Genomic DNA, 26,989 nt, shown 5'->3' with positions numbered 1-26,989 from the left:
GCCAGTACAGCACTTTGAGACAATTGAGTGAGCACAGTCAAATCCTAGGAGGAATTGAGGTCTATTAGAACAAGCAGGTACTCAACACCTCTCAGACAACTGTAATTCAGTAAGGATTCATCAAAGTGTAGGTGGGTTTTTTTTTTCTCATTTTGGACAAAGTGTGACCTTTCCACACTGTATGATGAAAGTGGCTAAAATCAAGACTAAGTTTTGCAACGTATTTTGTGTGCAGCAATAGAATTGTGAGGAAATGTCACAAATGGGCCCAAGCAAAAAAAAAAAACAAACCCAAAATAATTTTCCTTCTCTTCAGTAATACTTAAAACTGAAATTATGGACTCATTGGCTTTGTGGAGGGTGTAAAAGATGCTATGTTTGGCCAACTGCTTCATATTAATATAAAAACAAATGGCAAAAATTCCAAGGGAAGGCATACTTTAGAATAGGATTAAAGTCTTGTGTTTAAAAAAAATAATTGGAAACCAGACTTTCATTGTGAATTCAAAAACTCTGAGCATTTTTTCATCTGAGCAAATTTCCTCACATGAGAAAAAAGGAAAGTAGCATTGTCTGACAAAGGAATTTCTCTACAGAAAGGATCTTCTGGCAAGCAGACCAACGTCCTTCCTTGGCAGATAATAGGATATGCCAGGGCATTATTTTTCTTGAGCTGGCATATTATATTTGCAAATAACATTCTTCCTGTCATTTTCTTGTCTTTGATAAATGACAACAGCGATGAAGTAATACTTTACTGGGACATTTCCAAAGCCCAGAATCAAGTGACCTGTCAAACTACGGTTGAGCAAGTCCCTCCTTTAGAAGGCACAGAAACAAACCAGGAGATGTAGTGGGACGATCTTTCAGTTGAAGCATACCTGCAATGACTGCAGTTCACCTTCCAGTTTAACTCTGTCAGCAGAAACATACTGCTCTGAAGGCCTGGCTGTAGCTTCACACCCCTCCAACCAGGTTAGGAAGGCAGACAGCTCCTTCTCCTGCCTAACAAAATCACAGCGTAGAGTTATCAACTCAAGTCGTCCCTTCGGTCTCACACACTGACCACAGGAATGTCACTGTGTCCATCGTAACAAACCTGAGAGTCTACTCACTTTTGCCACTGAACCAGAAGAGTCTCTAATAAGGTCTGTTTCTCTTTAGCATTTTCTAGCACCTTCTCATATTTCTGCTGCAATGCTGTAACCTCCTGAGCAGCTTCTTCTTTGTTGGCCACTTTTCGGGCACAGGCTGAGAGAGAGGCCAGCATGTTGCTCAGTTTTTCCACAGTATGGCAAAGGTCCTAATGAACACGTAAAAGAAACAGAAGTCACATACATAAACAACAGAACTACAGTAACAATGGTGGGAAAAATTCTGTACTTCTACTCAAAGTTTGAAGCACTGCTACATCCACCAGATCATCAAGTCACTGCATAACTTACATTTCACTCAGATCTATCCTAGATACACATGTCCCAAGCATATCAATCAATGAGCTCGTGGTGGGGAAAGACTTTCCTACGAACTATGTTAAAGAAAAAAAAGTCAGCAACAAAAGGGTCAGATCTTCTGAATGGGAATGCAACACAGCATGATCATGTAAGACAAAGCTCCAAATTCCCTAACATCTGTCTAAAATTGCTCTAATTTTTATACATACAGTAAATACAAAAGCTCATTCCAACATGTGAGGACTGCCAGACTTGCAGCCCATGTCGTGACATAGAAGAGGTAGGGAACAGTTACTGTGAACTTCTGTCAGCATTAGCTAAAGGTCTTTTTCACAGAAATAGCATCTGATGTTGAATATACTTTCCAGTGTTGCCAATTCTAGAGAGCTGGGCAACTTGTTCATATGAAAAGGATTGAAATGTAGTGCAATGAGTTAGAAAAGCACAAAATGAAATAGATTTAAGACTACTAAAGTTCCAACTCACAGGTGTGCAATAACAACAGTAGTAAAGGTTATAACTACAGTCATGAAAGAAATCATATATAGGAGGAAGTGTGAATTATACAGCAACAAGTTACTGATGTTTAAACTAAATAATAAAAAGTAATTTCATATTAAGGCATCATGGTCCTGTAGGCAGGACAATAGTTTACAGTAGTATACTCAGAATATTCATAATTTTTAAAAGGCAATAACAATAATGATTACATGTGCTGTCTGAACAAATTCTCCATATGCAAAATATTTTTCCTCAACAAGTATCAAGCTTTTTGAAGCAGACAGGCTAGGTCTTCCTTGCATACAGCCTTTGCAAGTAGTTACCACTAAGTTCAGAAGAAATTATCTGTATTTTGCAGCAAGAACAATATGACTAAAAATTTTTACAATATTTTCTTAGAATGAAAGATTATGATTATTGTGGGAAGAACACATCACAAACTTATAGACACAGACAAAAATGCTGCACCAAATTCCCTGAGATTTGGGATTTTTTGTAGTTTGAATACCAATCTGTTTATTTTCCTTTTGTAATGGACTGAACCAAATGTCCAAACACCCATGGAATTTGGCATCACAGATAAAGTTTGTCAGTTGAAACTCTGTCCAGTCTCTACATTGTTCAAGAAGAACCACTTCAAAGGAGATTTTTTTTTAAAATCACAGAGATCTCTATGCCAAGATGCAAGTTTCATGAAATCTTTGAGGAAAAATGTCTAACAGACATGTTTTTTATCTTCTATTTTTCATAACGGTTTAGATGCATAAAATTAAAAACAAGAACCTGAAGGATTAATTCATACTTTTAGGCTTTCCTTTCTCTAGAGTGGGGAAAAAACTCTCCAAGCCTGTCTGAAACAGTGAGAAGAAATAGCTGAGGAAGCCTGCTTAAGCCTGCCCTGGGGCTGCCCACCCCGGCAGGTAGCCCTTGCCTCCTCCTGCCTCCACCCTGGGCTGTGCGGCATCAGGCAGCCCCTGGTCCGGAGGTTATTGGCATTGCTGTGGGGTGGTCAGGGTGGCACCATGTCCCTGCGCTCGGTGGCAGGAATTGCTGGCCACATGCTCACCGTGCAATCCTGAAGTGCTGCATATGTTGCTGCTGCTGAAGAGCACGATGTGAGAGGCTCAGCTAGCTTAGCTTCAAATTCAGATACTGCCTGCTGCACCTATAAAAAAAGGCAAACCAGAGAGTCTAAAACCAGCAGGAAATACATAAATGATGCTTTAAAGAACATCTTTTAAATATTTAGTGCTAAGAGAATATTATAACCTAAGCCTTTGTAGGCCTGAGTGCCTTTTGAATATAAAAGATGTTAACTCTGCTCAGCTCCTTGTGACAGGGGCAATAATAATATTTAAATTATTTTCCTCATGACTTACTAACAACCCAAGATTGAAGTTAAAGTGTTTATAAGAAGTATGGATGTAGTTTATTGGTGCAATATGCAGGAGAATCACTTAGGTTTTCTAAAAGATAGCATAATTTTGGGGTGTGTATGTTTTAGTCTCTTCCTGAACCTGCCTTTTAAGTCATTCAAAACACAAACTTACGTATAGAGGTCTTGCAATTACCTTACAAATCTAGTCATATATTCTAGTCCATCCTGTTATAATATGCATTTTATATTCAGTTTTGGAAAAATAAAGAGTAATTCTATAAATTGCTGCAAACCATCCATTAGATTTTGCATTGTCTACCTGTTTAAGACTTTCTTCGTATTTCTGCTGTGCTGATGCATTCCCTGTGATTGTTCCTTCCAGTCTCTGCGCATGACCTCTTAGCTCTTCCCAGTACCTTTTAACCTGAGTCAGTTTAGCTTTAATATGTGCACATTCTCCAGAGGTAACGAACTGGGAAAAAGACTCGGATTCCTCTTCTAGTTTTGAGATGCCAGTTATTTTACCATCTATTTCTTTTTTAATAACCTAAAATGTAAAGTAATAGTAAATAAAGAAGCACAATAGGTTTTTAATTATCAGAATAATATTTTTTACTTCCTTCTTTTACCTGAGCTACTAATATTCTTCATTAAAAAAGTAAATGAGAGTTCATTGACCACTTGAAATAATTAGTTACAAAAGTCTTCAATATTCCCTGTAAATTCCCTTTTTCATCCTGAAATTAGCACTGGAAAAGGTTTAAGAAACAGCCTGCCCTAAAAACAGTGTTTATGAAGAGCATTTAGAATTGACTGAGGTGCATATTTTCATAAGCAGACAAGAGGGTTTGTATTTTAGCATCTCTTACTTCACAACAAATTAATACACAATTCTCTTAAAGATTCAAAACAAATACAAGATGAAAAAAAGTAAGTATATAACTGAAAATAATATTAAGGAGCTGAACCCTAACAGTTGATTATTTGTGTTTCATAAGTTTTCAAGCACTTACAAAATAAAACATGCTATGATTTGAAAACCAATAGAGATTGTTTTCATTGTCTAATTTAAAATTCTACGGTATAATAAAGAATAAATTTAATTAGATGATCAGGTAGGGTGAGCATGCCCTCAGGCAGAATAATAAATAACGAACCACATTACAGTATAAACAGGAAATGATGAAACAAGGGTGATGATGGCCTTTGGTACTTTTCAGCTGTCTTCTACGCCAATTAGTAAATGCATAAAGACAAACTAGCACTGGCTTTACATTCATCAGCTGCATGACAGCAACTGCCTCCTATTAATTTGCACTTGTTCTTATTGCAAATTAGAGGCAAACCTGAAAGCTACAACATCCAAGCCAGTAACTTACGGTGTTTCACATTCAGTGGCTATTTATGCAGTAAACATCAGTGAACTTGGAAATAAGATTTTTTTCACAACAGAATTCTTTTAATTTCTGCTGATGTAGCACGTCCATGGAGTTCTTCTCAAAAGCAGTGAAAAACACTCATTAGGAGGGAACTGAAAGAGCCAAGAGCGCTCTTTGAAACTGAAATAAGCAGTAGTATCTTAGATATAAAAATTTTAAGTTTGTATATGAAATCAGCTAAAAACTTTCCTGAAAATGCACTCTCAAAGGCATACAAAGTGCCCAACTTCTGCTATAATTGTGATAAAAATACGGTATCTTTCTTGCCATTATAAAGCTCAGGAGTGGCTTACTGCAACATTCACTCTAGAATTAGCAGGGTGATGGTATAGAAAAAAAATGTGGTGCTGTAATCATTTATAGTGTCTCTTTATGCAACATATTCTGAATTAATTTGGATTATAAAATATCTTTTTTTGCATGAGAATATGGTGTTGAGGAAAAATACTGGATTTGCAGCCCTGAAGCTGAAATTATTTAACAATGCAGCAGATACAAATGAGGCAGCACTTTTTCACTCCCACGCTATTCTGTTAAACTCACTCAGTTACATAAAACAAGGTGGATAATTGAGGCCTTCAAACTCTCACTGAGTCTGTCACCAACAGTAACTACTTGTGATAACTGTCATTTTGTTCCACCAGGAATTTTGGAGAAATGCGTAGGTGAAAATCCGGCTTTGCTGAAGTCATTGGGATTTTGCAATCAATGTCACAAAAAGTAGAATATTACTACTACTATGTATGATAATTACATTCAGCTGACCCCAGGTTTTATCTGGTAAGCCAAAGATATTGGGGAACATGCTATTGTTTATTCATTTGCCTCATGTTGCAATATTGCTTACTAATATGTTGTATTAGAAATTATGAACTGATTAGCATTATGACACAGGGTAACTCATCAGGAAACTTACAACAAAACGTAACTAATTCTTCAAAACTGGGCACAAAGCAATGCTGCTGAAGAAGACCTCCAGCTATGTCCACACATCGGAGGCCAGATGACTCATTTCACATATCACAGTTCATAAAGCTCATTTATTCACCTGAGTTACAATAATGTAGCCTAGACCTTACCTGGAGGATTTTCTCTGCTTTATGTCTGTTCACTCAGACATTGATAAACATTACCTGCTGACCATTTTCTTTCTGTTGTGATGTTTAAATGAAGAAGAATTATGGTGGAATTTTCAGAAACTTACAATGCAGTGTAAAAATTACTGCTTATCTGCACATACAGCAAGGAACAGCCTTTCTGGGAAATTGGCTTGAATGGGCTAGTAGGGCTTAAGTAGGCTCCATTTAGACAGACAAGAACTGTTGCACTGTAATGCAATATTCATATCATTTGATGCACTTATTTTCTGTCTTAAACATTGGAATCCTATTCACTAACTACTGAAAAGCACGACAGCATGACAATGTATGCCGGTGGAATACGTGCACATACATTATTTCACAAGGAAACTGTTCCTAATTGCTGTGGCAATGAAGCAAGAATTGAAGCATTGTTGTATTCTTCAATGATGAAATCAAGAGATTTTATTTATTTGGTGTATGTAAAGTTGTGATCAAATTAAGAACAGGAATATATATTTATGAACTGTTTCTGTCACATGAAACAAGTGCCTTACGGGATGCTTAGGAAATACTTAGCGTCAATCTGGTCCATGACTGCAAGCAGTTGCACACCTGTGCACTTTCTGAAAAGCAAGTAGGTCACAGAATCAAGAAAATGGCGGTGTGCACTGCATATTGAAAAACTCTGTCCCCTTAGAAACAGGCGGTTTCAGAGAAGGTAGGTACATTTTCATTTGCGGGAGGATATGAAGTCAGCCCTTGAAATGCAATGCTTGGAGACAATATGCACCTCAGTCAGCAATAAGAAGCTAAACCACTAGGTATCTACAGGAATGCACACAGAATTTAAGACACTGTAAATACAATAGCAATAAATGGTATGTAGGTTTGCAAGCTACCAAGAGCAATAGTTTCTTTATTATTTTAGCATAAAAGATACATAAATCAAGTTATAACTTTAGCTTGCAAAGTTAAAATCAAATTCTATATCCACTAGTTGATCTATGTTTTAAAATAAAAAAGCTTTGTACACCTTGTATTTATGTAGCTATTTTTTACACCAGTTGAAATTAATCAAAAAATAAAAGTATAAATTAAATAATATTTTTCACCATGTACGCAAAGGCTCCATATATGTAAACTAAATACTAAAAGAGAAGGCAGCCTGTAAGAATTTTCCTTGAGTTTATGTAAAACCTTTCTGCTTGGTATATTTGTGTACAAAGCGTGGCATCATTACACCATGGTAGTTCTGAAATGTGAAAAATGTCTGTTCTCCCATTTGGTCTCTAGCAAAATGACAGAGAAATGGGCTTTTAATGCCAAACATAACAAGAACTAATCACCTTGATTTGGCTGATCTGTATGTCCAAAGGAGATGATGATGTTTCCAAATTTTCCAGTTCTTTTTCTTGTTCAGCTATCCAGATGGACAGAGCTTCAAAATTATTGCCAAAATGATCCCACTTGTTTTTCACCATTTCCATGCTTTTAATACTAAAATTAACCAAATTAATTAGAGAGAATAAAGTTTAGTATAATGAAGCTGCCCATACTCTCGCTATAATAAAAATGTATTTTATTCAATCTACAGGAGAGTAATTTTAAAAACTCCTGGTCTTAGAGGACCAAGTTGTGTGCCTAAATTCAAACTTGGTTCTCTCTTAGACTGTGCATCCAAAGTCAAACAATTATATTAGCCATAGAGGGGACACCGAGAGGTGAAACAGAGTACAGTTTCATTCATTAGCTGTACATCAAGAAACTCATCACAGCAGGAAGAGAAAGGAAAAGTAACATAAATATGATTTCTGTTAAATAATATGGAATTATTTCAGATATCTAAAAATTAAGATAACTGAGTGCATAGATGTTAGTCATTTAGTCACTAGAACAGAATGATTAAAACCAGTGTATTGTGGATGTACATATATTCACCAATGCTTGACTGCTTTATTAAACTTGTTTTTTTATAACAGCCATCTCCCCACCTTATAGGAAGTTTGTGTTTTCTGAGGCAATGATTTCATATCAAGCCAAAGAATCAACAACAGGTATGACTCAACTACCTCAAAGTTGATAGATTTATAATCTTTGAAACATACATTATAGGTATGTTAGAGACATATTATGACTGATTCTTGTATATCTTGGACAGCAAACAAAGCACTGGGGTTTTTTTGTCACAAGTAAGAAGTCTAAGGCCCTTATAAGGCCTAACAGCATTGACTTCCAGTATACAAGTTTCTGCGCCTTTCAAATCATTGTAAAGAAACCAGTGCTAATGTAGACCCTACACACAGCTTGCAAAACATGCATTTTCTATTTCACTGAAAATATTAAAATTTCATCAGAAAAGTTTGAATATTACAAAATTCCAAAATACATTTTCCTTTTAAATATAGCCTTAAAAACCATTCCATGTTAAAAAGTCTTTGTTGTAATTCCCCCCCCCGCCCCGCCCCCGTCATTAAAGCTAGAGGAAGCTTTAAGAAAAGATCTAGTCTAAAAATGTAAAAATTGGCCATTTTATTTTTTCTTATTTATTTTCAAAACAAACAAACAAAAAAAATTAGCAATGTCAACAGCCATTTACCGATAAGAGTGTATTCAAATTCAAGTTATTTGTAGGAAAATAAAGTGCAATAATATGTCACTCAAGTCCAGCCTAAGAAAAATACAGCTGGAAATCAGAATCAAGGGACCAAATCAGTGGCACAACAGCTGAAAATCCTTTGCCTTTGTATCTGCCTGCCTTCTAGTTGCAAGAAAGCCACAGACTGTGAAGAATATAGTCCCAAACGCACTGCACAGCTATGCATGAGCTCTTTGGAAAACAGACGTGCTAAGTTTGCTCTGTAGCTGACTATGGAGAGCTGCTCAAGCTTTTCTTTCCCTTTCCTGTTCACTGGCATAATATGTACCATATGTATTTGGAATACCTTCACTTTAAATTACTTGGCCAAGATTTTTATTGATGATGTGAGTTACAACATAATCCTTACACACTGATTATATGTTCTGTAGATCCACTATAGAGAGCTGTATATTTGCATGTTTTGCAGAAGAGATTTATTTTTTTTATTATCTGTCACAGTACCACAGACATTCTGTATAATCCATACATTCAACTAAAACCTATTTCAAATCTACATTGAAAGGGGATATCAATGATGGCTTTCATTTAAAAATAGATGACTATTAAAAAAGTGAATATTCATCGTTGGAAGGATGAATTTCTTGAATTGAGAAATCACACTAATTTTCTCTCTAATGTTGGAGAAAATTATGTATAAAGTTTTTAGTAAGATATGGTAGAATTTGACTGCAAATTGGAGAAAGTGTTATGTAAAAAAATTAGATCACCAATAATCAGAAAGTTACATCTGCTGCACAGGTTAGTTATTCTGGTTTACAACTGTTCTTTTACATCAGGAGGAAAATGGCACCAAATTAAAGTCAAATTAGCATGCCAATGGTCAACAGGGGAAAAAACCCAATGATGTGGGCATTGGCCTTTGCTCATATTCAGATGGAGATGGTGGTACCTGCTTAAACTTATACAGCAAATTATTCTACAAAGTAATTCCAGTAAGACAACATAGAACTGGCACATATATCCATGACTGTGTGTATCAGATCCAATATATGCAAAAATACTAATTTTATACACACATATAAATGTATGTGTATATAGATAAAATGAGAATAGCAATAGCTGAAGTTGAAGTTGAGTAACTTGAGTTCAATAACTGAGTTACTCACTTGAGAAAAGGGATGAAATTTTTACAAATTTTTACAAATACAAAAAGCTACAAATGTTTACAGAATTTAACAACATTTTCTTGGAGTTTGAATTTTCAATTTTTAAACAAAATTTGGCAGATGATGCCTTTGTTTTTTGCAGCAGCAGAAGCAGCTTTTGATATTGCCCATGAAATAAAATCTGGGCATTCAGCTAAGATGAAGGCACTTCTTGACATTCCTATGGAGAAAGTGGAATACAAAAACCAAGGCAAATATGGTAAATGTGCTGTTCTCATACTTGCACTGAGATTTTTCTTACTAAAAGAGTCTAGTACCTCAATAATGAGTTTAATTATCCCTTCTTCACAAGACTGGAGCTTAAAGATAAGTGACAGGTTAAATGTAACTAACAGTGGGTTTATAAACTACATATTATTAAAAAAAAGATTTTGTTTATTTGCACACACTCTTTTGACATATTTGGTACTATAACCTTGTTACTATGCCACGGCAAGCTGTAAATGATGGAGCTCATGAGACAACACAAAATGCTGACAAGGTATTCTAGAAATCTGATACAATCTCATAGTGGAGAATAAATATTAGGACTTGTTAAGAACATACTCTTCTTCAAGAGTAACTTCCACTTTTTTCACTTGTTCTTGGATTGATTTTGCCTGCTGCTGAAGGGACTGCTTGTTCTTTGAACCAAGCTGTATCTCAGAAGAATTCTTCACCAAATTCTCAGCCTGCACTGTCATTGCTTCAGTCTGTTTAGAAAGTTCCTGTAAGGATGCAAGACGCATTAATACAACTATAAACAGTTTCACATATTTATATTATTATTTATGAACTATAAATATTATGAGTATTTTTCCTCAATGTTCGTGGTTGGAAAAAGTATCTGTGTCCTACATGTATATTTTGAATGTGTAAATACATGAAAACAATCTCTGAAGAATGTTACTTTCATGTTGCATTTAAGAAATGTTCATTTGAGCAACCTAGCTTGAACTCAGCAAGAGAAACTACATGTCCAAAAGTTTTTGACTCAATCAAAATTTATTCTACAGCTCTTTAAGAAATTGAGGAAGATTATATGCATGTTTATTTATCTTTAGATCACAGCCTTTACAGAGAGTATTTTGCAGTATCTCATAGCTTGTAATCTCACTTTGTTCAGCAACTTTTCTGTCACAAACATTAAACCCATATGCCACAACAATGGATGCTGAGCAAAACCGATATTTATAATTTAGTATCAGATTAAACAAAGGGTAAAAACAGTGTGAAAAGCACAGCACTTTGGAAAGCCAATCACTACTATTACTTCTGTATTAGTAAATAAAATGGGCTGGTTAATTCTGTGTTACTAAGGGCAAGTGGCATGTTATGGCTTATGTCCATGTTGCAGAAGTCTCTCCTTTTTCTCTTCGGGGCTAAAAGAGTGCTAGTTGGCACAGTCCACATAACCTTGCCAAAGAGCACACCATTGAAGTTGATATGCCAGTGTTTGACACTATTTAGCTTACCAGTATAGATGATTACTGAGCATAAAATGGGAAGTCCTCAAAATCATTTTAACTTCCATAGATGTGCTTCAGATGCAGATTTTGAGTAATTCTTCATGATCTTTTCATAAAATTACTTGTTACCTCTAAACAGTTTATGCAGTCTCTAATCTCTACATGCAACTTGCACTGGCATTAATGAGAAACCGTGCAATGATTGAAGGCAACATGCTCACTACATGTGAACAAGCAAGGCAGAAAGATATCTCAGTTCCTGTATTTCACACACTGAATACCTTTGTCTGATCCAGTTCTGAGGAGAGGCTCTCCAAACTGCTAAAGTTTAAGATACGTTCAAGTGCAGAACTTGCTTGATTGAGATATTTTACTACTGTTTCTTTGTCCCTTTCAAACTGCTCCCATTTATTTATTGTGACCTACAAAAACAAACAAACAAACAAATCCAAAACAGGAACGCAAAGACAAAAAGATCAAAGAGGAGAAACAAAGAATTTCTTTGTAAGTTACTGAAGAAGGAAAAAAGGGAAAGACCTGACATAAAATAAATCAATTTCTCCTGAAATGACATCTACTCTACAGATGAAACTGTTCTGAACCCAATAAAAGAAAAGTTTTCCCTCGAATTTTCACTGATTCATACTGCGCTGTGCAAAAAACCACTGCTCTCTAAGGCACCAGCAATATTTAAATCTTATATTTGAATGTCCTATAAGAAGTCTGAAGTAATAAATGCAGATGCTTATGGTGACAGGTGTCAACAATATCTACAAAGATATCTACAAAACAAATCTTGAAGGATTTTCAAGTTCTGTCATGAAACAAATTACAGTAAAATGGTAGAAGAAAATCCCTACTCATAGGAAACTCACACATAGAAATCTATTTGTTCTTTTCTGATAATGTAGAATTTTGATTAACATACAGCATTTAATTACCAGTCACAAGAGTTATGACAGCATAAACAAATATTTTCTTGATTCTGAAGTAAAGCAAAGCCCAAGTTAAGGCTTTACATATGGGATTCCTTAGAAAATAATTGGTTTCAATAATAAATTCTTACATTAAGAAGTTATTTGAGCCCTATCAATCATGTTCTTCATCTTGTGTTTTATCATACAAAATAGTTTTGATGACTTTAAACATTGCATGGAATAGTGGACAGCTAGATTACAATTCTGCTTAGACAAATGTAAAGCACAACTCAGACGTGGGCACAAGAAGCTATAAATTCTAATCCCAGTTCAGTCAGTGATTAGTTATACAACCTGGAGCAAACCATTTGATTTCTCTGTGACTTTTTTCTTCCTTCTTTAAATTTAGCATGACTGCATGTATTACAAACAGTAGTTGTAAGGATTATATTTGCACAACATCAGGTGTTATTAATCTAATATCCAGCCTAAGGACCCTCAATTAAAGGGCAATGTCATCTTTAGTAACCAGGGGAGACAGCACATCTAAAATTTAATTCACAGATAAATTATTTAAAATATCTATTATAACTGAATAGTTGGGACTTTTAAACACTTCCAAACAAAATACTGTTTCTTTATTAATCAAGAGGTATCCAGAAGCTTCGAGAAATTTTCATGGAGGTACTGATCAGAAAAACCCCAAAGACCAAGATTCAGAGTTGAGAAAGTAAGCTCAGACTTTTTAGATTTAAAAAATTGGGTTTTTACTAAGTTAAAAAAAAAAAAAAGAAAAGAAAAGAAAACATGGGGGTTTATTTCTACTTGCAAAGGACCCACCTGCAGTTGCTCTTCACGTTTCTCCATAGTCTGCTGTATGTTCTCTAATGTTCCTTCCAACTTTTGTAAATCCTCCTGCATCGTGCTGGGAAGTCCACCTTCAATCTGCAACTGTTTAGCTTGGGAAATCTGTTGTTGCACATCTTGCCTCTTTGCACGGAGTCTCCTTGTCCTTTGCTAAAAGGATTCATCCAAAAGGAATGATTAGACTTTTTAGCTCCTTTAGGAGACTGGCACAATGAAACCACTTTCTGCTTTTGCAGGGGTATGCAATGAGACTAACAGACAAAGGGATAAACTGTGGCAAGTATTCCTAGAGTCTCATATACTCATCAAGTACATGCCTTGGCTTCCAAAACATGTATACACCTTTTGCGGCATACAAATGGGAGAGAAAGAGTGACAGTATGGCCATTTATCCAAAGCAATATTTCAGAAAGCAGAAGCCACAACAGTTGAGCAACTGCAGCAGTAGCCACAGGTGCACGTATTCCTCATGACTGGCTGGAAGCATCCAGGTCTGCTCTGCACTCTTTGAGGCACAGGTTGGAGCCTCAGACTGATCAAAGCAATATATCAGCCTTCATTAGAGAGCAGGAAGGGGACAGCCAAGTTGCATAACTCTTTCCTTGATGCATTTTGCTTTGTAGCACTATCAGAAACTCCTAAGACTATGTCCTTTCTCCTTTCCTAACATGCTTGACCTATTGCTGGCCCTGCTAGGTAAGCTCACATCTCCCTGCTGAATTCTTCTCTGGGTACCTTCAGGTCTTTGTCAAAGTCTTTTTTTATCTTAACAGACTCCATATTAAAAAAGGAAGAACAGTATGAGAACTCATGGAGAAGTTAACTATTCCTACTACCTCTCCTATGATGGATAAGGAATGTAGAATAATAAAAGAACAAATATGAACCTTAACACATAGAGTAGCTTTTACAAACACCAAAGAGTTTAGATAAGACACAGATAAGACATAGTAGTGCCTGGTCAGCAAGTAAGACATGTATGGCCTTACAGAAATAGATGTTAATATAAACCACTTAGGTAATGCCCAAACATTGACAGTAAATTATTCTTATTAGCTTTGAGCAGGCCTCAAAGTTCATTTCCCATATTTGGCCTTAAAACCAACTGTTCTTGCTGTATGCAACCCATACGATTTATTATTACTGTAGCCTGTAGATGTTTTGATCTATTATCAGTGCATAAAAAGCCTCCTGTTCTACTCCTACAGAATGGAGGCCCATCTGTCACTGCAGTAGCTACCAAGAGGAGGAGATAAGGCTAGAGGTACACCTCACCTCCAGCATTTAGACTTGGGACCACATCAAAGCTGCTGAAGTCAGTTAGGACAAGAGGAAATGGCCTCAAGTTGCGCCAGGGAAGGTTTAGATTGGATATTAGAAAAAAAATTCTTTACTGAAAGGGTTGTGAGGCATTGAACAGGCTGCCCAGGGAAGTGGTGGAATCACCATCCCTGGAAGTATTAAAAAAATGCGTAGATGAGGCACTTCAGGACATGGTTTAGTGGGCATGGTGGTATTGGGTTGCTGGTTGGACTTGATGATCTTAAAGGTCTTTTCCAACCTAAATGATTCTATAATTCTATAAGTAAAGAAATTTCCAAAACCAGGATTGGGCCCAATTTACCATGATCAAATCTGACACACAAACTTTAAAAAGGTCACAAGAGAGAGACTACATATTTGCACAGTACACTTACCCAAAATTACAAGTAAATGAAGCTTGTTTTTCAGGTGTTCTGTGTCATAAAACCCCAGGTAAAGTAAAAGGATATTCAATAAAAATTGAAAAACAAGCTTATCTTTGGGCATTAACATTTGAAAAATACTGAGTACTTTTTTCGTTATGAGAAACCTATACTAGGCCATATGAGACTGTTGCCTTTATAACTCTTTTAAGTTTAAATATAAAGAGTCATGCTAATGGACATAACAAAATTTTGTAATTACATAAATTCTACCTTAAAAAGAAAAAATTGGATATGGACATGAGTAATTGCTCTACCTGGTGATGAAGTAGTAGTTGCTGAGCTTGTAATAAACTTTCTGTATCCAGGATCTTTTCAGCTTCTGCTTGGGCTTCTTTAGAGTTGCTGATTAACTCTTCAATTGCACTTTTAACTTCTTCTTTGTACTGGACACAGTCTCCAACAGTGCCTAAAGTCTTTTCAATCTACAATTACAGATAACTTTAAGTATTTAATGTTGAAAGGCACATCTATATTTTAAGAGCACATTTGTATTTGGATTTTTTTTTCCAAAAAATATAATAAATTGTCTAAATTCAAACCATTTTTGTCTCCAGCATTCTTGACACCTTTAACTTCATATTGAAAGAGTGACTGTAGACTTAAAATGCGACAAAGAAACCTTTGTCTTGTTTACTCATACTTCCTATTACATTGCCATATGGTAAATAGCTGTCTGCGACAGCCACTTATTGGTGATCGCTTAGAAAATATATGCTGTCCTCATCCTTGCAAGCTGACCCAGATTCCAAAATACCTACAACTCCTCAACTCACAAAAAATCTTGCTACCTTTTGGTCCTTCTAGAGCAATGCCCTGGTGAATCACAAATATAATAAAATGCCCTGTTACCCTGGTTTTATGGACCACAACATGCATGTGGTGCAATATCCATTATCAGTTTGCAGAATTTTATAAAGGAAAAGATATATCTATTCAACATCAGAAAGTTCTTCCCTCTTTGCATGATTCAGCTAACTACTTCTAGCTGATTCTCAGTACAGGTTCTGTTCCTCAGACAGTTCCTGTGTTTTAAGGTTTTAATCATAAAGTATTCTAGAACTAAGAAACTCCTTTCTTTTCTTCCTCCCTTCCTTCCTTTCTTTCCAGTCTATATTCACTTTGGAGGGTCATTCAGATTCAAGTCATTCTCTTTTCTGTTATATAAATGTTTAGTGTTTACTCTCCAAAAACATTGCTCAACTCTGGAAATACCTAGTGTCAGTCCTTATCTAAACAGTCTCATCCATCTGATTAACAAGCTGTAAATTTAGCTGTAAAGAGTATTCAGACTTTTAAGAATTAGCAGTCTCTTAACTATACTATAACATGCCATTTAGATTATGCTTTTAGGTTCAAAACAAGTTTAAATTCTAGCTTTTATTTTCTTTCTTTACCTTCATGAACTTGTGCTCCCCTTAGTTCTGACTTATAGCGGAAACAAAAAGCAAAAGTTCTTTAACACACACACACACGCACACACACAAATAAAGATAGTATCTTAAATTATTTGAAGTCACTTGGAAATCAGAACATTGGTTGCCCCAACTTTCCAAACACAGTTTTCACACCACAGAAGTTTAAAGAAGTTTCAATAAATACATGGAAATTTTACACATTTAGAACACCTACAAGGTTTCAACAAGAACCAACATTAGCAATGGAATTTGAAGTCTGAACTCTTTCTCTATCCTGAACTCTTTTTTCAAATGGATGTTATCTTTCTTTTTACTGTGAAAACTGTGAAGCAGTAAGTTCCCTGAGATCCCACAGAACTTAAGGGTCCAGTGGATTCTAAGAGGGTTTGCTTCTCATCAGTTAGAAACTTCCCATGATTTCAGCAGTTACAGTATCTCATTATCATTCAGACCTGAGAACTGCAGCCTTTTCCTGCAAATTCAGTGCATGATAGACATTCTTAATGATTTGAAACTACCTCGCAGTACTTCCTTTATTATTTCAGCATAAAAGATACATAAATGAAGATTAAAGTCAAATTCCACATCCACTAGCTGATGTACATCCCAGTTTTTACCAATGTTCACTATGAGCTGATTTTAGAAAACTATTTTTTGCCTGTAAAAATACTGACATATTGATTCCAGAAACATTTACTATGATAATTTCCAAACCTGCAAAGGGAAAAGTTCCATTATAATAATGACAGTATTTTTTGCCTGCTACTTCTCAAGGCTTTGCTACCCAGGAAGTACAAATGAGTTTTTCGTTGCTGAATGCTTGCAGTTTAATTAAAAAAACACAGCAGGGAACTTATGCTTGTGAAGCTGTGATTGATGTCATTTCATGTGACACTGTAAATGGAGAGTTCTTGTGTCCTTCATACTGTACCTCAGCCAGAAAATCTAGGAGTCCCTTGAAGTCACTGGAAAGTTTACAAAGCTCATCCTCTGTCTTTTTGGCCTCCAAATCAGGACATACTGCAGTCAAAACAGCAAGTCTAGATTTCAGCCAGCTGTGATTTTCTCCTTGCTTGTTAATATGCTTCCTAATTTCCTATGGAAGAATCAAGATGTATTTTCTTCAAATAAACAAAATATATTAATGAGTGCCATTCGTGGCATCACTTCAAAGATTAGTAGTGTAAACATACTACCTTTGTTCTGTTCTTCAAACACTAGAAATGTAGTATTTTTCTATTTGCATATCCTATCTGATTTTGTTCAGTCAATGGCTAGATTTTTGCATTTCCTCTATAGACTTTACTCTACTACCACTTATTAGGCTGTTCTTTAATAAGTAGCAGTGGAGTACTTTTTCCACGCAAAGTAACATTTTTACCCACAGATAGATAGATAGATGGAAGGTACCATGTGCATATTTTCCATATATTGACCAAATTTCTTAGTTACCATTTAAATCTCAAATGCTGACTTTCTCAAACATAAAATTTCAGGTGGTATAAGGTTATGAGTGGGGTTTTTTCCTATTTATATAGTTCTCTTTTCCCAATAGTTCATTTATACCTTTGTGCCAGTGCTGAGGAGAAGTTGCCAGCCATGAAACTGCATAAGTAAATCAGACTTTTTGGAGCAGAAGCATCCATTAAGCTAAAAATCTATCTGCTTTATCAAGGTCATCCTAATTATGTTTCTGTGCAGTTAGCCTCACAACCTGCTCATGACTTTCATGCAAACTTCTACAGTATGTGACATTCCTATTTTTGCTCCTAGTATGTCAAATAAAAAAACATAAGGGTCAAACTAGGTCCGAAGTGGCACAATAAATTATTGCCTAAAACTAATTTAATGAAACGACTCAATCTTCAACTATTCTACCACTTCTGTTACCACTCACCAATGCAAAAGTGAGTGCTAGAATATCTTTGCCTCCCATGTTATACTCTTGTAGAAGGGAATTTTTATTATAGAAGCTTTCCCTAAATATAAGACAGTAACCTGATCCTTCAAAAACACCCAGTCCAGAAATACTGGCTGTCCTGGTTTCAGCTGGGATAGAGTTAACTGTCTTCCTAGTAGCTGGTACAGTGCTATGTTTTGAGTTCAGTATGAAGAATGTTCATAACACTGATGTTTTCAGTTGTTGCTAAGTAGTGTTTAGACTAAAGTCAAGGATTTTTCAGCTTCTCATGCCCAGCCAGCAAGAAAGATGGAGGGGCACAAGAAGTTGGCACAGGAGACAGCCAGGGCACCTGACCCAAACTGGCCAACAGTGTTTTCCATACCATGGGACATCCCATCTAGTTTAGGAACTGGGAAGTGGGGGTGGGGAATCGCCACTCAGGGACTGGCTGGGTGTCGATTGGCGGGTGGTGAGCAATTGCACTGCGCATCATTTGTACATTCCAATCCTTTCATTATTGCTGTTGTCATTTTATTAGTGTTATCATTATCATTATTAGTTTATTCTTTTCTGTTCTATTAAACCGTTCTTATCTCAACCCATGAGTTTTACTTCTTGTCCCGATTTTCTCCTCCATCCCACTGGGTGGGGGGGGAGTGAGTGAGCGGCTGCGTGGTTCTTAGTTGCTGGCTGGGGTTAAACCACGACACTGGATTTTCTTTGCACAAACTGTGCATGCGGCAGGATGAGGGGCAACTGTTTATTCTGTCTGCTTCTATATTTTGCATGTTCTGCATATACAGCTAAAGGGACCTGCCATTCTCTAATTTATTAAAAGTAGGAACTTCTGCACACTTTGTTGCATGTGGAACTTTCTACTGGAAATCTTTTTAATACCAGGAATCAGCAGAGCTACTATGGTCTCTAGAGTAAAACAGTTGCACTACTTCAGAATACAGTTTTATCCAGAGTCCCAGTAGCAATGACTGTAGCTTTGTTAGAATATAAGCCAAGAGCTCACCCCCACAGATGCTTCAAGTTGCTTGTATTGGGCAGTATCATTGACACTTTCCTTTATCTTCTTTAGCTCTCCTTCTGTTGACAAAATCCAATTTGCCAACTCAGAAAATCTGAAATAAAACATCACATAATGCAAAACAAGGAAAAAAGTTAGACAAAAATTCCTACCACCAAACAGCAATCTCTTAAATTTAAGCCAAAAGTTACAAAATCCACCCAAACCCCCACCATATTTTGTGGAATTACTACATAAAGTATAGCTAACAACACTGTAGTACTCTTTACATGGTACTGATCTATGATGACATTTAAAGGAGTGACCACACATAAGGCTCTACGAGATCCAGCTAGCAATTGAGCTGACACCTGTTCTTATAGCCCTTCCAGGTGTCCGAGTGCTCTGTTAACTTTACATATGTGCTGTCTATCTGGGATTTGAGCTCCTTCAGGATTCGTTGGCTGCTTTCCAAGGTAACCCTCACTGGATCAGAAACTGGCAGTTTTTGGCACAGTTCTTCAATCCGTTGTAGCCTTTTCGCACAAAGCTGGTAAGATCCCTTGTCACCAAAGAACAACTGATGGGAGACAAAGCAGAAAATTCAATAAAAATACAAATTGGCAGAAATCACAAAGCATATCTACATATTTGTTATAAACTGTACTAAGCTCAAACCAAATTTTTGTTAAAGGCCCCAAGGATTGATCTGATTTAGTTGTGCACAGAGTGTTTGGTGGCTTAAGAGTTGGTCAGACCTGTTTATTATTGAAATGGAAATGTATGTCTGTAAATGCCCACGTGGTGGCATATAATTCATACCATGTGTTCCTTGATCATCTTTTCATTGGCTTCTCTTGATAACACCTTGTTCTGTCTAGCTAGTTCAGCTCTGCACTCCTCCACTGTGACCAGGAACTTGCTCTTCTGTACTTCAATCTTCAAGTGGATCAAGTGATATGGGGCTTCTGTTTGAAGATCCTACATACCCACAGGTATGTAATAAACAAGCACAGAGATAAAACACTACTCCCATTACCTCAGTGTGAAGTTACTACAAATAAATTATCTAAAAACTGCTAATACAGAAAATAAAGCATGCATATGCCTGAAGAGATGAGGGGTTCTCCATATTCATTTAAGTAAATAAAGCAACTCTGTTACCAATATCGCTTAGATATTTCATAAGGTCATAAGTTTTTGGGGACCAGAATGTGTATGTACAAGGCACATTACAGAGATATCTTGATTCTTGGGAATATATACCAAATATTTCCTGTATAAAATAATAAAGCAAACAATAACAGTGAAGGTATATCCACAACTGCTTCCAGAGGTTCCTGTTTGCATTCTAGTGAGAAACCACTCAACCATCACTCCAGTTGTGACCTGCAACATGCTGTAGCAAGCAAAAAACTCCATAGCTTATAAGCAATGTTTGTTCAGTTGGTAGAGCCTTTGGCAGAAGACACAATTTAAACTGACAGCCTGATCTCTTACAAATTTGGTTTATTAAGGTTGTGAAAGTAACTGCAATCATCCAACATCAGCATAAAGTAAGAAGCTAGCACCTATTCTCAAGAAATGTTCTTAACACAGGTATCATTATGGCTGTACATAAGAGGAGAAATTAAGGTTTCATAATTAATTTCTCACAATTCTTGACTTTTGACCACTTAACAGGGCTTTTTCGAGAGCATATTTGTAGGTGTAACTATATCGAATGTTGTAAAACTTTTTTTTCCCCAATTGTACAGGAAGCTGAATAATACAGCTTTTTTATTTTATTTTAATTTTTTTCAACACATAGGTCACACAAAAACATTCCAAAGTTAAGACTTATAATTTCCAGAGACATCATTCAATGTCACTAACCTTCCACTGCCTATGGAGTTTTCTCACAGCTTCCTGCAGGTTGTGTTGCTCTTGTTCTGGAAGGATGTCAGTAAGTTCATCACACGCTTTCAGAAAGGCATTTAGGACTCTCTGATCCAACTGGTTAAAGAATTCCTGAAGTTGAGGTGGAAAGTGAAAAGGTGAGAGGATGAAGCTGGTTATTGATAAGGTAACCTGCCAATATGAAGTTTCCTAACACACTAAGTTTCCTAAGTTTCAAGGTTACTTCTGCTGCATTGAAGAATTGAAGTTTGAGCTAAGGAAGGAACTATTTCTAGCTATTTAAAGTCCAGCAAATTAATTTAATCTCAGCCAGCACACTGAGATGGCATTTTAACAACAATACATTTTAAAGCTACATGCATAAGTAATGGTTATAATACAGATGCAGAAATTAATCTGAAAAAAAGCAGTGGACGCGTGAGACTGGCAAAATGTAGTGTCCTCACTCCCAATGGTTATACTGCCAAAACCAACCCTAATTTCTAGGGGTTCTCTCTTCACCTTCTGGTTGCTTACATTCATCAACAAAAGGAGTGATCTTTCTTCCTTTTTTGTTTTTCAATCTTAACATTAGTTTGATGTGATCTGTATAACTTCTATATGCAGAAGAAATCCACATCAATTTTAAAATTAATTAGGCTTTTCACTTGCATGTCATGCACTCAAAGATTTCCATGAGGAAGGTCAGAGAATTTACTCACGCTATGTTTCTTGAGAAGTTCTTCAGGATTTCCTTTTTCTTTTAAGCAACAATTGGCAATCTGTATTACTTTCTCCAGCTCTGCTCTAGACTCCTCAAATTTCTTCATCAAACGGCTATTTGCTTCTATGTTTTTTCTCCAGTCACCAGCTTTCCTGACCATATTCTGAGTTACAAGCAAAGAAAATGAGCTGGCACTTTGTCACTGATTTTTATTTTCTCTCCTTCACCATGATCTTACAAAAAATGTATGTCATTCTTTCAAATATGTGCCGTTAACAATTGCTTCTCCATTTCATGCTCCCATTTTCCCAACTTTTAATACTTATACTAAGGCTCGTGCTAATGTCATCCTTCATTCAAATAAAAATGGGTAGCTATCTAATATAGAAGTCTCTGATATGTTTAGAATGCCTCTGTCATTTGGCTAGTGCTTCTTTCCTAAAGCCTTCTTTCAAATGTAAAGCACCTGATATGGCTAAAAGCTTGCCATTCCATTTTTCCTAGTAGCAGACTATGTCCTCCTACATGACTCTACGTGAAGGTGGTTTGACCTATGGATCCAACCAGTTCCATGCTACAGGTCTTCTGACCTGGAGGAGGTTTGTACGATTATCACATTAGTAAGGCCAGATAAGCAACCAGGTAGAAAGCCACTTAAAAGAAAGCAAATTTTGTGGTTTAGTTGCTACTCTGAAATCTTGTTTTGAAACCTTAGTCACAGCTCTTCATTATTCTGCTTTGTAGACTGTCCCAGTGCACTGCATTATCCAGTGGTTACAATTCCATAAGCAAGTAACAAAATTTACCAGGCGAAATGAACATTTCACCAGTTCAACTGCAGCAAGGTAATTCCAACACTGCTTACTAACCAGACGCTTTACCATCCTCACAGATAACAAGCTCCAATGTAAGGAATTGTAATGATTTTACCCGGTGAGCTAATAAAATCTCAACATAAACATCTTGCTAAGCCTTTTTAAAGTTTCCTGATAAAAATTTTTGTATAATGGTAGAATCATGTAGGAATGTATTCTTTACATGAGAAAATGCCAGTTTCCAGATCCATAAATAATTTAACTCTGGGTATGTCACATTTTGTGTGGTTATGCTATGTTTTATAGGTTTATTTTCTAACACAAAAAGAGATAAATTGCCATCCATCTTTATAGGAACAGAGTAATTAATGCTTAACATGGTAAATTTATCAAGCTACAACTGTATCTGCTTCTGTTTCTATGAGGTAAACTCAAATAAGTGACTTCTAAATTGTAAATGAAAACCCACTGATCTTCAAGTACAATCCACAAAATACAATATAAATTTTGAAATCCACCTCTGAGGGACAGCTCTTTACTGATAGGTGATTTTCTATAGCTTAAAATTCAGTTTAGATAGTCTTGTACTGAACAATAGAACCCAACATCTGGAGATCTGACTCCAAGATAATGGTTAACTTCATGCTAGATTAGGGCTAGACTGGGCTGAGTAGCCCCCAAAATATCAATATGGCTAATAACAACATAGAGCTCTACAGATAACACATCTTTACATTAACAAATGCAAACACATATTTGCAACTTTCTATATTCACAGTCCACTGCATTTTCTGAGGAAATACAAAGCCCAGCAATAGTAGCATTTGCAAGCAAAGGTTTCCATCTCCCATGCTTTGTGTGAAAGGGCAATATATGGCATTATAGGAGCAAATAATTAGCCAAGATAACAAAGTGAGGAGAAACAAAAAACAGTGCAGCCCTAACAGGTGGATTTCAGGTTCCTCATTCCAAAGGAGCCTGAGGTGTGTGAAAGTTGTCCTTAAATCCCACGTTCCCCTAAGGCAGGCTTACCTCTGAATAACTGCATGGAGAACATGACTGACAGTTCCCTGACCACTTATTACCGAATACAGACAAATCCTTAATTAATAACTTGACTCCAAAGAGGAGAGCTGTCTATGACAGTAGCTAGCTACAGAGTGATGAAACAGAGATACAGTAGGATGGATCAGTTGCACATGAACAAGCTTTCAAAAATACACACCAAGATATGACATAATTACCTGAAAAGTAATTTGAACTTGTGTAACTTTTTTCTGAAATGTTGACTGATGGAAATGCTGCAACACATCACTTGAAGCCACACACTGCAGGATACTCTGACTATTTCTCTCAATCAGGGACAAATCTTTCTTGCAGTTTTCTTGATAAGCTACCAAATCCTGAAAGAAAAAAAAACATATATCCACCCTGGCCAGGAACAAAGGAGAGAAAAATTTGGCAAAATAACAGGAAGATATTTTTTGACAATAAGAACAAAAGGGATAAGGTCAAAGCATCACGATAAACAGACTACACATAATGTTATATGGAATAAGGCAGACCACATAACTTTTTCCTTGTATGCCAAGTCCTGTACCCAAACAGAGCTCTAGCTATCTATAAAAAAAGACACAGACATGTATCCAAGCCTTTCAGGTAGTTTTATAGAATGCAGGTCAGTACATTATTCTGTGATTTAATTTTACAGGAAGTCTATTGTATAATTTTAAGTAGGCAGCAGTGAAAACAATAGACATAAGAATGACAAATCTCAGTAGCAGGTTGAAATGTTAACCTTGCTTGCTTTTCAACAAATTAACCTTTCATGTTAGCTATTGGAATTCAGCTTTCATTACAAATGGCATTAAGTGATGAGAATTATACTTAAAAAAAAAAAGAAAGAAAGAGAGAAGAAAAAATATGCATGAAGTTGCACAGGCTGAAAAAAAGGTTTAAAAAATCCTGTGGTGAAGAAACTGTTCTGCTATTTAAGGAACGCTGTATTCCTCAGGACAAATCTCTGTTTAGTCTCTGATCAGCAGAAACCAGCATCCTCCATTAAACTGAGCAGATTTTGGTTCCTTGGTTGGCAAATAACTGCAGAAGAAACATGTCTTTTTATTGTGACATTCTGGTGTAGGTTAACCTTCAGAAGCAGAGGAAAGGAGCAGTCTTATGAGCTGCTCCTTAACATGGAGGTTGGACATATGACGGAGCTGGTGTTCATAAACAGAAGTGGATTTACTTGGGAAGAAAAATGGATTCATTTGATTCAAGCTCACCAGATAATTTTTTACCCAAATACAATCAAAGCTTGAAGTCACTGGAAGAGAAGACCCTTCTTCCTGAATTATTGAGCCAGTCTTCAGAGTCATTATACACTTGAACTAATTTTTTTTTTTATACATATAAACACATGCACATGCACAAAATTAAATCTCTTTGCTCCAATATTATTATTTTTTTGAAAGGGACTCTAAATGGCTTTGAGAGGCTTCAGCTTCCCATAAAAAAATCCATTTAATTATATTACCTGTCAAATCCGACTCTAACGAAATGTGTACATCAACTTTGAGGGACAATTTCTAGGCTATATATCACACATACACAAGGATAAATGCCAATTCCTATGCAAGATCCTCATGTTTTCATTTACCTTTCCAAGTGACTTTCTGACTAGTTCTGAATTCCTCCAGAATGAAATGTTTATTGGTCAGGTAGAAAAGTTAATGTTCTACTACAATGCACTTCAAAGAAACAACTTCCAGGTTTCTAAGAAACTTCCATAATTGTCCAAGAAAACCTAGGGTAGTTCCTGATCATGTTATTTCACCTGCTTAATAAAAAATCCAATGTATTTCTGATACTTCAGTCCAATTTCCACTAGATTAAAAAAAAAAAGTTTCATATTTCTTGGATTGAAACCACAGGCACTGGGAGGGAACACAAGTTTCAATCTTTGTATGTTTATGCCTAGCTGACTTTAGGATAGGCTGTGTTTGTTGCCTGAATATGAATAAACATTTACTCAGCTTACCAAGTGCCATCCAAATTCTAGAAAGCTAATTGTAACTACTCAGAGTCAGCAAATCTTTGTAAGATGTTTTTGAAACTTACTTGGGCTTTTTGTTTAAGAACAGTTGTAGGTTGTGCTTCAGGATCCAGGATAGAAATTATTTCATTGACTTTTTCAAGAGATTCATAAAAATGTGTGATTTGTTTCTCCAGTTCTTCCAGTGGAGACAGCAGATGCTGGCATTCATACAGCAGGGCACAGGAATACTCCTTAACCTTTGGCCATTTAAAGAAAAATAATTATTTAAAAAGTTGTCAGATTCAATAAATAGCAGTTTCCTCTGCATGTGGGTTTATATAGTTGCTATCTGCCACTTTTAAGATAGATCAATTCTGATCCTGTGCTACTTCTTAAAGAAAAGAATATTCAATTTAAGGATGGTAGTCTTGAAGTCCAAAGGAAGTAACATTTTCTCCACCCTGAATTCAACCTATTGTTATTATAACTATACATTTGCTCAAACGTACATATCTGAGCATTTATGTCGGGGAGCTTACTACTTATTAGTTCAACAGTCAACAATGTGTAGTAGAAAAAGTATTCTGCAACCTTGCTCAGCTGCTCTTTGATCCTTGTCAAAGTTGCAAGCATTTCATTCACTTCCTCTTGGGAAACTTCTTTTGTAACAAGTTGCGCTGTTCTTGTAACTATTTTGTACTGAGCTTCCATTGCAGGCAATTTCTGCTTAATATTCTGAAACAAATGTTTCAAAAAATATTTCAACAACAGCATTCATACATTCATAGAAGATACAAGTCTGTTCTCAAGAGATAAAAGATATATACTCCAATTCTCAGTTGTTTTCACCACTGATTTTAGTGAATACTGGATCATATTTCAAATGCATGAAAACTGTGCCAAAGGGTATCAGTTGGCTCACCTGAAATGATTTTAAACTACACAGAAATAAATATCCAGTGGGACAGTGGTTTGGAAACTGCTCTGGAAACGTCACTCATAGAATACAGTGATTTATATTAGCTATAGCAGAAATGATACAAAAAAGCACCACTTGTAAAAAAAAAAAAGCAATAATGGAAATGTGTACTAAAATAATTTTATGCTCTCAGAATTAGTTAGCAGTTTCTCTCTTATAAAGGCAAAAGAAAGGAATGGAAGGAAGACACTTACTTCTAAATCTTGTACAAACATTTTGACATCAAGGAAGGACATTTCTACAGGGACTGAAAATTTTCTATTGCTTCCATCAATAAAAGCTGTCAAATGGGCAACACCATCCAAGTATTCCTCCTTCATTTTGTCCAGTTCATCTGCTCGAGCATACTAAGAAAATGTAAAGTAAAAAGAAAGAAACAAAAAAATAACCACCCCAAATGAGATATCTGGCAATTAAGTAATGACTTAAGAGATTAGCATTTTTTTCAGTGCAATTGTTTGCTGGAAAAATTGTATTGAACAAAATAAAAAAAGGAAACCAATATTCTAAATTAGACACTAATCATCTGCATTTGTTTCAATAGTGCTGACATTAAAAAGAACA

At 36.0% G+C, this 26,989-nt stretch overlaps 1 protein-coding gene across 1 annotated transcript in view; it reads right to left on the bottom strand.

Moving 5' to 3' along the window:
* SYNE1 (spectrin repeat containing nuclear envelope protein 1) overlaps nt 1-26,989 on the bottom strand; it is a 319,748-nt gene that overhangs the window by 186,124 nt on the left and 106,635 nt on the right. The window contains exons 18-36 of the mRNA XM_075035971.1: nt 26,620-26,772; nt 26,038-26,181; nt 25,530-25,703; nt 23,654-23,812; nt 21,593-21,757; nt 20,868-21,002; nt 19,815-19,973; nt 19,364-19,572; nt 18,999-19,107; nt 17,006-17,170; nt 14,914-15,081; nt 12,885-13,061; nt 11,409-11,549; nt 10,226-10,386; nt 7,201-7,351; nt 3,653-3,880; nt 3,022-3,120; nt 1,116-1,303; nt 882-1,005 (exon numbers count right to left, since the gene is read on the bottom strand). Of these exons, the coding sequence (XP_074892072.1) occupies nt 882-1,005; nt 1,116-1,303; nt 3,022-3,120; nt 3,653-3,880; nt 7,201-7,351; nt 10,226-10,386; nt 11,409-11,549; nt 12,885-13,061; nt 14,914-15,081; nt 17,006-17,170; nt 18,999-19,107; nt 19,364-19,572; nt 19,815-19,973; nt 20,868-21,002; nt 21,593-21,757; nt 23,654-23,812; nt 25,530-25,703; nt 26,038-26,181; nt 26,620-26,772 (3,009 nt within the window). The remainder of the gene's footprint in view (nt 1-881; nt 1,006-1,115; nt 1,304-3,021; nt 3,121-3,652; nt 3,881-7,200; nt 7,352-10,225; nt 10,387-11,408; nt 11,550-12,884; nt 13,062-14,913; nt 15,082-17,005; nt 17,171-18,998; nt 19,108-19,363; nt 19,573-19,814; nt 19,974-20,867; nt 21,003-21,592; nt 21,758-23,653; nt 23,813-25,529; nt 25,704-26,037; nt 26,182-26,619; nt 26,773-26,989) is intronic.

This window comes from Buteo buteo, chromosome 9 (genome assembly GCF_964188355.1).
Source record: "Buteo buteo chromosome 9, bButBut1.hap1.1, whole genome shotgun sequence".
NCBI lineage: Eukaryota > Metazoa > Chordata > Aves > Accipitriformes > Accipitridae > Buteo > Buteo buteo.
Note: the sequence above shows the minus strand (reverse complement) of the source record. Positions and strands in the feature narration are given on the sequence as shown.